At 29.3% G+C, this 13,030-nt stretch overlaps 1 protein-coding gene across 1 annotated transcript in view; it reads left to right on the top strand.

The window, feature by feature from the left end:
* Window positions 1-12,798, top strand: part of Smp_137200 (hypothetical protein) — a gene marked incomplete at both ends in the record, with an annotated part of 41,755 nt that extends 28,957 nt beyond the window's left edge. Inside the window, 4 exons of the mRNA XM_018796198.1 lie at window positions 3,732-3,876; window positions 4,464-4,752; window positions 7,988-8,149; window positions 10,234-12,798. Coding sequence (XP_018646914.1) covers window positions 3,732-3,876; window positions 4,464-4,752; window positions 7,988-8,149; window positions 10,234-12,798 — 3,161 coding nt within the window. The remainder of the gene's footprint in view (window positions 1-3,731; window positions 3,877-4,463; window positions 4,753-7,987; window positions 8,150-10,233) is intronic.
* Between the last annotated feature and the right edge of the window lie 232 nt (window positions 12,799-13,030).

Raw genomic sequence — 13,030 nt, 5'->3', positions numbered from 1 at the left:
TTAGATTGAAATAGTAGTTACGAAAGTAAGATGTTCTAGACTTACCTGTAAAAAATGGATTAAAACAATTTTTCGAATTTGCGATAGGACCATATTTATCTAATAATCAACAACATGTATTTGTGAATATTTTTGTTAAATAACTATAAATGCTTTTATAATATTGTCATTAACTAGAAATGTTATGCATCGCAAATTTTGGTTTCATTATTGTAAATCGAAAATTTGGACATTTAATTTGATTCGTAAATCCTGCTTTTTTAGAGGATAATTGGCATGGAAGAAATCCCTCACATTTCTCATACCTTTACTTCACTTAGACATAGTAAGTAAAAGAGATTACGGGAAAATACCAGGTGATTGATGTGGAGAGAAGTAGCTATGCATGTCAATATGACAATAGGTCAGAAATGTTTCTAGTTTTTTAGGTTGTTCGATATTTTCAGTGATTGTGAAGTTTATTCGGAAAATTACATTATAAATTTTTTCATCCACAAAGTATATCTATAGCTATTGAAAACTGTTATCCAGATCAATGATGGAAAACTTATTATCAGTTTATAAAAAGCCAGAAATATTTTCAATTCTTGAAAGCGAGCTGACATTCCGTGCATAGACTGAATTCATATATACACGAGGTTTGTTCTGGAATTCCTATAAACACATAAATTTCTATTTCCGTATAGACATGATATGTAGATCTTTTAGTTACTTCTATTTTTATCATTTGCTACATTTATCAAGAAATCTTTTTATTACCAAACTTTATTCAAGCGTGGTGTATCCTATAATAGAAAATCAATTCAGAAGTATTAATAAAAGTTTATAATAGGAACTATTTTGAAATTCAAATCTTGTTATTTCGTTTTAACAAAAATATGATTAGAGAAGAACACCCAAATGAGGGTAATTAACCTTCAATGGAAAAAAGCATAAATTTATTTCTTATAAAGTTCGGAACAATTTTAGGCAGTTCGGTTTATGCAAATCACATTTTAAATGTAGAATGAATTATAGAAAGGTAAACAACTTAGGTATCTAGTGAAACTATGACTAACAGAATGGATGATGTTTAAATTAATTTCTAAAGCTCTTTAAAATATTTGCAAGTTATCATTTGCATAACTATATATCATTTGGGAATTCGTATTTTCTTTTCCTAGTTTCATATGATAAATGGATTTGTATTTCTTGGAAATTCGATGCAATTTTTGTTTAGATACACTAGCGTAACGTTCACAGTGATATTTGTCACGTCAATTTTCCCTTTAAATTGATGTTAAAATCTGTGTACAGTTTTTTTGCACTGTACATTTCAGTATTTTGGAGGAAAGGCAGAATACACGAATCACTGTCTATTTATATATTGTTAAATTATTTTTCCAGTTGATATTGATTTTAACTTTGCTAGAAAATTTAAGGCTTAACTGGTAACTATTACTTTAGTGTATAACGCAATCCTAAATCTAGTGTCCAAATGAGCACTTCGGTGCTGTATAACAGCTTAAGCGCTAAATATAAATAAATAAACTACTTCATAAACTAAAATTCTCTACTTTCTTAAGTGATATTCTGTTTCGTACGAAAAGGATCATAATGAAAAGGTTGGATGTGGATAGGTGACTGAATGTTCAAATGTTCATTATACTTGCTGTAAGTTTTGTAGTCTGAAACAACCTAGTAATTTTATGAGCATGAAAATAATCACGTAACATCTAAAGCTTGGATATGCGTTTTGTTTACTCGAAAAACGTTTTCTCGTATACACTTTAATGAATCAGGTAAAGGAGAATCATTTTCCTGTAAGTTGATAATATATATTTGACGATTTGCGTATGTAAGAGTTGCAACAAACGATCAAATATTTCTGAGTTTTTATTCCTATGTAGGCAGCTAATGAAATTATTGTGAACACCTTGTAAAATATTATTTCGCATATATTTATCATATGCTTAAAACAAATATTCAACGAAACGAACAAACTAATAAGAAGTTAGTCATTCTGATCACTAAATACTGTTTCTTTGGGCATGTTACATTTATATTACAGAACATATATAACTAGAAAACGTTCATTTAACCAGTCTGTTAATACTTCTAGTGAACTAATGAATTTTTCAAAAATTAATGTTTTTTTTTATTAAAAATTTTCAATAATAAATATCTCACTGTTATTTTAAATCTTCGAATTAACAAAGTAATTACATGGTTTTTTATTTGTTGACTATTTGGTTAACTTTTAAGGTTTATAACTTATTTAACCACTTATAAACATGTTAATACCTATACGAAATACTCAGGGAGTTTTAATTCATAGATTTTCATTGTTTAATAAATTAGTCACTTAGTCATTTAATTGTTTATATAGTAATTAATTACTCTGTTGATAAGTATTTGAAGATTTTAAGGATTTCAAGTCTTTCAAAGTGTTAATCCAAAGGAATTGAATCATTAATGAAAGCTGCCTTCAAATGCGAATCATCTCCGTGATAATTCTTAACATAAAACTTGTCTATTAACATCTCTAAACGTTACGATGGTAAGCATTACATGTACGCTCTCAACATGATACTAGTTTAATAACCTTAGAATTTACTCTGAAGAAGTAGCTTATATTAGTTTACGAAAAGTCAGAATTACAATTTTCTGTTCATCGGCATATAGCAAAATAAAATATTTATTACTAATTTAGAATGTTGGAATTACGTATATACATTTCTTTGTATAAAGGAGTTCGATTCTTATACATTACCATTGAAAAAGGGCTGTATTTACTTGAATTTCCATCTTCTGAAAGTTAGATCGCAACTGCTTTGAAATTAAGTTATTTCCCCCCTGCCCGCATAATTACATTCCCTAAGCTATAACAACTAGGTGACATAAGCTCTTAGATATGGATTTCAGATTATTATTAAATTTATTTTTTTATCATCTATAATCTTTAAAACTATGCTGATTCACTATGTATTTGGTTCAGGTTGTTTTGTAAAGGAACAGTGGAAATGTAGAATAATAATGAACACACAATCCCTAAAAATTATTCTGTTATGTTATTGTTCAACTCTACCTAAGTTACCAATATTTTTTCTCTCCTTATTTTCATGATTACAATTAATCTATGTTATTAGATCTATGCTGGACGCTTGTCGTTTGAACACTGCATTGTTTTAACTACATATTTTCAGGTAAAAGGTTTTGTAGAGGCTTTTTCTAACGACATATATTTATTTCATAGTAGGGTAAGTTATGTGATTAAAATCATTCAGAGTTTATCGTATGATTAATCAAAATTACCTAGTTGGTTAGTAACTTTAAAAATAAGATTTCTTAAATCATTTCACAATACACTATATTTGTTAATCAACTAAGCAGTGAATAAGTACTTTAACCTATCTGAAATAAACTGCAAAATCTACGCTTGTAAAGATAAAAGTACCCTTTGTATGTATGTTTTCGATATAATATACTTTGTTTCAAACAACCTACTCATATGACCATATTTTGATGACCCAATTACTTATCAATAAAATGACTGTTCGGTTTTATGTAAGTTAACTGGTGTTTATGATTATTGTATTTTAGTTCCTGTAAGTAAAAGAAGGAAAGATGTCTCACGCTTTTAATTCATTTCAATGAACAAATTTCAGTGTCTTATCATTATCAACAGTATATTTTTTCCATAAACAAATTTAATCATATTCATAAGTTATTTTTTCTGTAAACATTCATAGGTTCACAGAAAGGTACGGCTTGCGGTTTTGCTTTTGTCCTGATATACAATTTATATCGATCTGATATTTATCAGTTTCAAATAATTCCTGGCACAGTGGAATTGAATGTCATAAGCAATCGAACATTGCTAGTGTTTCCCAAAGGGTAAGAAATTAAAGTGTTAGACTCTTGTTTATGATGATTTTGTGGGCTCCATTCCATTTCTGGTAGCGTAGCTATACTAAATGCTATTAATGGATTCGATTGGTTATTCGTGTATCATTATTTGATTAGAAAATGTGTCAAAATAGTTTCTAAAGAGAATAACAGACTCCAATTAATGTTCTTGTCCCTGACGTTATTTGAAATAGTTCAATCAGTCGTTTCCTTGGACATGCTTTCAATAAAATCACCGAACTTTGTTGACAATGCAATTCGAAATCTTCACTCTTTTCAGGAAGCTTTAATGTCAATCCATAAATGCCATCATTTTCACTAGAGTAGGTCACCATATTATATGATTTACTCCTGGTTCCCTAGATCTAAGCTTCTTTATGTGGTTTATCAATAGATGATTTACTGAGTAAAAACCAACTGTCAATATATAAATGAAAGCTCACACTCTAGATAGTGTATGCTAAAGAAAAATTGTTAGAAGAAATAAATTCTTAATTGCAGTGAAATTTTCACTTGTTTCTAAATATACTGGAAAAGCCAAGTAAATTTTGAATACATTTGTTTACTGTTCGTAGATTTGAAATAATTACTCCTCATCACATCAGTACTCAAATAAAGTTCAGCACCCTAAAATCGATGGATTATGAATCTCATTCAACTGCGCTGAAGAACAACAATCTGTCTAATACTTCATCATCACTTCCATGTTTAATGCCACGTCAATGTCAACTTGAAAATGAGTTGGGCCTTTATGTGGTGTACAAGGTTTTATCTCAGCCAACATATGGATCGATAGTCAGGTTCAGTGTCACAGACAGAAGTCATTTGGCCATTTGGAATGATAGTATAAATGAATTCACTCAGGTATATTTTCCTCCCTAATTATTAGATTTTTGCTAATATTACTTATTACAAAGTCAGATTATTATCACGTACGATATTCTTGCTTTAATTCATCAAAACAGATTTATTTGTGAATTTTTTTCACTATTTATGAAGAACGAAGATATACTACAATTAAATGAATGATAACAAGTGCCAACTACCTAAATTTGATTGTCATGCCATCCATTTTGATGCTTTGAAAAATCATAGGCGAAAATACATTTTTTCAGCAGCGCATTTCCGCAAAAAATAATAATCACCTTATTACTTATTTCTTGGGTACCTTGATAAACACACAAGTCAGTGTTTTTGCGAAGACTCACTTTAGGCGTTGAATGATATTTAAGCTCAGACGGATGCTTTTTATTTCGTGCAATTCTTTAAACTAAATTATTTAATTATGGATCTTTTATGATCGTTCTGGACAATATCATAAGAAGACACAAAGGAACTTCACATACCTTTATAACTGAGATATGTAAATATATTCAGCTGAATTTAAAATTCGAAAAGTAGTAGAATGGGTAGTAATTTCACTTATGCACTAAGTTCATGGACATCAAAGTGAAACTATATTAATAAGTCTATATACATACGGACAAAATAGTAATGAAGGGAAAACGTTTTATAATAGATTATGCCTAATTAGTATAACGCAATGAATAAACAAATCAATAAATAATGAATTCTATAAAATAATTACTAAAAACACAAGATTTATGTTGAATAGAAATTTAGTAGACACCAGGAGTATAAAGAAGAAATTTATTTAGTATTGTTTGTTTGAATCTTCCCATCGATGTGTTAGGACTGCAATTGGTCAGTCTCTTATTGGCATATGTGCATACTGTGCGTATTGCCTCGATATAGCCTTAATTCACAAGCATTTTAGCAAAGATTGATAGTGGCTAGCCGTGGAATCCATCTCATCCTATTTGGGACCCGTCAGCTGGATGTACCTGCATCTCAGAGTTGATGTTCACTTTGGGACTCGAACCCAATACCTGGATTCCACTGCTAGCCACTATCCATCTTTGCTTATAATTAGGAAATGTCTTGTACTAAGCAGTCATTTTAGGAAGTTTCAATACCAATGTTACAGTATTATGGGACAATCTGTGTATGACTCATATAAAATAAAATAGAGAGATATTCTGTTTTGACATACTTGTTTCCCTAACAGTTATAGAAAATTGGTTTCATAAAAGCGATAGAGGCATATTCTGCACTTCTAAATTATCATTAATGATAAATACATTTCATGAATAATATTATAGTATTCAATGTTGATTGGATGACATTGTACTTTGATAGACCGGTTTAATTGATTGGCTTTATTTCGTCATAAATCTAGTTACGAATCAAGAATTGCTTATCTATAATTTGTTTTGTACCATTCTTTGAGGTTCTACGGTTGCATTTTTGTTGGTAAGTTTACCAGAATACCTTTCAACATTTTCTACCTAACAGGTTTTCGATAAATAACTTTATCTTTTATGTTTAGTGAACACTTACTGCCTCATAGATGGACACAGATGTTCTTCACTATATTCTTTAAAGGTTTTGTCAGTCAAGCTTGGCTTTGTGAATAATAATTAAAAAAAAACAGGTATTCAGTGCAAATATTACTTTTTTTTGCCGTATTGAATAATTGTGACTCTGTTGTAAACACAAAGTTATCGTAAGAGTACAATTTAATGTTTCATTTCATTCAACAGGAGGAAATCAAATTGGGAAGAATAGCCTATAAATTTCATCCAAATAAATGGCATACAAACAGAAATCAATTGACATTGTCACAGTATAATTCTGTTATTGAAGATGAATATATTCTCAGTGCAAGTATTGTAAAACGTACCACTATTATAAATAAGAACAATGAGAAAAATTACAATAACATCAATATAAAAGATCATAATATTGGTGATGTATCAAATTATAATGATTATACAGAACACTTAACATCTCAAATAATATTCGGTTCAATATCTATATCATATGATTATATTTTTAAATATAATCAAAATCGTTTATTAAGTATAAATCCCTTAATATTACATAATGGTCATACTGGTGATATTACATTGAATCATATCAATCCTAATCCAATTCTCGAACTTTTCAAAACTAATAAATCAGAAAGTAAAAATGTAAGTTAGTTATACTTCACTAATGTTTATAAATATTATGATGGTATACAATCATTCTTTTTGTTGAATCTAATTATACAGGATAAAGTTAATACTTTAGTTTGCTTGTATTCTATTTAATCAGTACATTCAGTGAAACTTCCATTGTTCATATATTCTCGGTAAATATTCTAAATTATTTTATTCATGATTCCCTTAGTATTGTTTATTTGAATCTTCCCATTGATGTTTTAGGACTGAAACTAGTCAGTCTCTAGCCACTATCCATCTTTACTTATTTTATTCATGGTTTAGTCTCAAGTTTATGAACTATAATAAAAAAATTTATAAGTTAAAATTTAGTTAACAATTTTATAAATTTACTTCTAAATTCTATCAGATGAATGGACTAACTAAAGATAACTCCCTATGGATTACTTTAATCGAATAAAAAAAACAAACTTATCTCTTAAAGTCTAAAAGAAAAAGAACTTATAGTTTTTTTTAAGTTTCGACCCTTGTTTTATTATTGTTAAATTTTAAAATTTTGATGATCACATCATTATATCCTGTAATATCATATAATAAATTAATGACCGTCTCTTTACAGTTCCAGCGTTAAGTTATCAAAATAATCAAGATTAAAACTCATGCTACTTGAGTCCATTACTTAAGTTCCTGTGAAATGTTATGAATATGTGATATAATATTTATAAAAATGATAGGATAAGGAACATTTTTTAAAGCAAAGCAATTTAATTTATGATTTATATTGGACATGGACTAGTTTAGAAATAGGTTTACTACAAACTAACAACGACGTTAAGTGACAATATGATCCATTCACTGAATGATAACCTGATTTTGTACTAGGATGAAATTTTTATTCATTTATCGCATGATATGAGCAGAGTCGTTACTAAAAATATCGAAACATTTAAGCTATAATTGTTCACACAATTATATTTCAATCATCGGCTTTATGTTGGTTCCTGATACGAACTACTTTTAGTCACGTTTATTCTATTACAACTGAATAATAATCATTTATTCATCTCAATGTGATTTTATATTCAAATGGCCAGCTTAAAATTGCAAGACCTCCAGAACATGGAACTCTTTGGTTAGGATCAAAAAGGATGGAAACTGGTAGTATAATTCCTGGTTTACTGAGTGGTGAGTTAGTAGAAAAATTAATTTATCGACATGACGGCTCATTAACAAAAAAGGACAGTTTCGAACTATTGGTAAGTTCATTTTTTATAAATTAGAATAAGCCCTACATTTGTTTTTCAAATACTTCACAGTTTTCATAAAGTTAGAGTATGGTTAGAAATCAAAGTTCATCGAAACTATTTGATATATTATCAGAGCATATCCCCAACAAACTAGTAAATATATATATATATATATATATATATATATATATAATTATAATTATTAAGACAACAAGGATATATGTAGAATAATTTATTTAACAAGAAAAAAACGTTCATCTGAAGTTTTATCAGCCTAGAAGTACTGATTCAGATTACTAAATATCATATCGTTAGTTAACATAGGGTATGATGATATAATTCAATATTAAGTTAATTTATAGTCACTTTCCAAGTTAATGTATTTAAACAATATGTATTTCATATCAGTAATAGTATGTCGTAATACTCAAATAAAAACTATTTATATGGGAAGAAATAGTTGGAATCATAGAATATTTTTTGTGAAAATATGACACTAACAGGAAAGGTCAGTCAATCAATTACAGTGTTAATCATCATTAACTAAACTGCTAAATGAATGGTATGATTAAAATACATATCATATTATAATTTACAGTCTACTGGTAATGTTCGACATTCACTGAAAATACACAAGAAAACTATTTAATTATTATAAATATATTGAGGTCAGAAGTAATCTTCAATGAACTTATAATGTTCAAGCTATTTTTAAATAAGCAGTTACAATGATAAGCATGGTTTATTTATATTAATGAATATTAATAACAAACTTCGTACAAATGTCTAAAATGTAAAATATACTTACATGTAACGTGTTGAATTGATGCTTCTAAACTATAGAAAGAAAACTGTTTATTACTTTTATAGTAAGTATATCGGTGAGACTATAATTTATGGACGACCTTTGAGGGACGCTAGAGTGACCTCAAGAGTGTCCACACAATGACTGGGATAAGATGAGGCTTATAAACCTGTGTGGAGTTCGAATTATGATTTACAGTTCACGGTTACAGTTAGGAATTATACTTATAGTTTTCATCACGAACTGACATAAGCTATAATGCCGAAACTTTATCTACCCAAATGAATGAGTTGATTTCGCGCCGAAATCCGAGACCTATTATCTTATACCTGATTTAAAGCGTGAGTCAATTGAAGCTAGACCACCATGGAAAACCTGGAAACACTGGACGGCCGTTTTGTCCTATTATGGGACTCCCCAGCAGTGCGCATCCACGAACCCGCACTCGCGAGACTCGAACCCAGGACCTACCAGTCTCGAGCCGAAACCCTTAACCGATAGACCACTGAGCTGGCATCCAACGGTGTTAATTTCTAACTTCAATATACTAAATCTCCACAAAAACCCTTCTGATAATTATACCTGGTTCGTCCATAAATTATAGTTTCGCCAGTATATCTTTTAGATGACTATATCCAAATGATTAAATATTTTGTTTTAATTGACCATAAAAATGTTAAATGTTATCAAAACAATTGAGATTTATAGCCTTAACATTAAAAACAATAAATGTTAACATCATTGAATAATTTAATTTACTATAATTTTCACTACTGTTGCTACTGCCATTATTATTAATAGTAGTATGACTGCTATAAAATCATATTACAGTATTGGCGAAAGTTTACATAGCATCATCTTGTATGAAATGTGGTTTGTCGTGAGTTGAATAGGTATATTTTTATTGGATCATCTAGTAATCATTGTCAAATTTTGTTGATTTTTATGATTATTTAGGGTTGGATCATAGACTAATAATGTAACAGTTACAAGGATATTCTCCGCTCAATAGTTGTGTTGGAAAATCTTTCTCTGCTTTTTGAGGTTACTTAAAATCTTACACAAAAAGACTGTAAACCGAATCCATTGTCATTGGCACTTTTACTCTAATCAGTTTTTTGATCATTATGTGTCTTAAATTTCCTTGTTGATTATAAATAAATGTATTGCATATAGCGACAATTAAACAACATAATACAACCTTTTATTTTGTGGAATGAAGTAAAATTAAAATTTTTTTTAATGTTGGAAGAAATGAATTCATGAGCTTTTCAAATTTGTCTTTCAGGTATATCAATTAAATCGCTCGTTGACTAGTTATGAACAACCTATTAGTTTTCCAATACAAATTGTTCCTAACTTAAATACATCACTTAAGCTCATCTATCCAGTGAATCAAATAAATAAAAATAATCTTTTGAGCAGAAGTAAAACTTTAATTACCGTTGAAATGAATGATTATGTAACTATTACCAATGAACATTTATATGTCCAGCATGAATTTATTCAGCCACAATTTATTTACATACATTTTAAAACATTGCCAAAATATGGTAAACTATACTATTCATATAATTCATTTAAACAAGAGCATGATATGTTGACACCTGAATGTGAAACATTGTATAAAATTACACAAAATGATGTCAATCTAAAAAGACTCAGATATTTTGCAAATAATGTTGATGGAAGCAAAGAAGACCCTAATATAGCTGTATACGATTCGGCAACATTTGAGATCTATCAAAATGAATATCCTAATCTACAAATGAATAAATTGAGCGGTGTTTTACAATTTCAAATTATACTGAGCAATGTTGTGCTGAACAATTCAGTACAATTAAGTCTGTTACAAAATGAAACAAAACTATGGCTTGATGCAGAAATGTTACAAGTCCAATCAAGTAGATGGAAAAACTATCAACACGATTACCAAACAAATCTTTTTACATTCTTCCATATCAAACAAATACCTAGTTATGGCAGAGTATTTGTAGATACAATACCTGTACATAGATTCAGCTACACACAGTTAGAACAGAACCGAGTATACTATGAGAAGACAAATTTTTCAACACCACATGACTCGTTTACCATCGAAATAAAAAAATTCGTCTGCGGAATGTCTTTGAGAACTCGATCAAATATCCTTGATTGGCTACCTAATGAATTATCTGGTGAACACTCTTCATATATGACTTTTACTGTGAATATAACTGTACAGTCGTTAATTTCCTTTGACACACTTTATGTTAGTCCTGGGAAAATGACTAAAATTGATCCACAAAACTTAGAAATAAGTAAATTCCATGAACTTTTGCATAAATATAACATTCCAAATCAAATGCCAACTAAGAATAATCGTAAGGTCACGTCAATCACAATGTTCACATTTCCAACTGGAACGATGTTACAATCAGGGAGATTTTATATTAATAACCGATTAGTTATTTCAAGTGGTTATTTAAATGATAAACTAACCAGTTCGATAGGTATCAGTTTACAAGATTTCCTATCAAACAACGTTTATTTTGAAGCATATCAAATACCTAATGAAGGTATAGAAATTTATGAAGAAACTATTCCATATATATTTACTTTAGGAACGTTTTTTACTCCACAAATGTACTTCACCACTTCAGATCCTATTTTTGTACAACCAGGTTATGGTGATTTAAAAATTTCAATAAAAAACTTTTTATTTTCCACAACAGCTAATAATAACTTTAATATTAATGACAGTATAAGTCGAAGTGTCTCAATTTCATCACCTTCTGTAGTATCGTCGACAAGTAAGATTGATATGATCAACAATATTTCCAGATATTCTGGTACTGGAAGAATCGCATTTACAATTGCAGGACTTGCCCTATCTTTAGCATTTATATCAGTTGTAATAATATGTTCAATCGGTTGTTGCATATATAAGCGTAAGAATAAAACAAGTAAAAGCATTTTAGGTATGTCAAACCAATCAGAAGAAAAAGTATCTACTTCTTTCCCATTGACAATGACCACATTAACAAGAGAAACTGTGAATAGTCCAAATAAGTATATACTGAAGTCAAATCATGATTCCATCGAATTATGTTCATTTCATGAAATAAATGAGAGTGGGAAACTCCATTCCGATGAAGGAGTTAACAATCTTACATTGTCAAATCAACCATCGAGAGTTACATTTAATAACAAAGTTGATATTAATCGCATCATTTCTGTAGAACCCTCTGTACAATCAGTACAAGACTTTTCGTGCAGTTGTGATTTTAGTGGAGCAGTTGTTTACTGGACAACAGACATGGAAGCCTCTACTTCTGTACCGGCTATCAGCTGTCAAAATGATAACAACTTTTCCAATTATGGTAATTATTACAGTAATCATGCATTTCATTTGATTTCAACAAACGATAAAATAATATCACAACCACCGACATTATCTTCTTCATTATCATCAAACATTTTGCCAACACAACAACATACAGCACAGTTTTCTAGTCCCGTTCTTCTCGCTCAGCTTCCTGCGACCAGTTTGAATTTACCACATTTAACGTTATTGTCCCCATCTGAAGCGGCCAATCAAATTAACATGAATATTGTTCCATTGGAGTCACAGTTTCTAAATGCCAGCAAAGTTGAGAATGAGAAAACGAAAGTCGAAAATGTACAATTAAGTTCTGAAATCTTCGATCACGATAATTTAAAATGTGTTGATAAGGTGATTGAATCACGTTGCGATGACTTTTTGTTTAATGAGAGTCAGAAGTGTAACAGTATAAATACACCATTGATTTGCATTCAAAACAATGTATATGGTAAACATTTTGATATCAGTCTAATGAATGAACAAATTTGACAAATTAAGATCAGATTGATGACTGTGATACTACACCAGTGAATATAATTATTTATCTTCAATAATATGTAATTTTGAATTTTTATTTCCTCTTGCCAGATAAACGAATTTCGAATACTATTTTATTAATCACAACCTCTATCAGTTGACTATCATGCATATAAAGTTGCACAATTTAATTTTGTAATATAAAAAATAATTTCTTATTTTCTTTCTTTATAACTTTATAGAT

This window comes from Schistosoma mansoni (assembly GCF_000237925.1).
Source record: "Schistosoma mansoni, WGS project CABG00000000 data, supercontig 0176, strain Puerto Rico, whole genome shotgun sequence".
Classification (NCBI taxonomy): domain Eukaryota; kingdom Metazoa; phylum Platyhelminthes; class Trematoda; order Strigeidida; family Schistosomatidae; genus Schistosoma; species Schistosoma mansoni.
The sequence above is the reverse complement of the archived record's forward strand: the minus strand, read 5'-3'. Positions and strand labels throughout refer to the sequence as shown.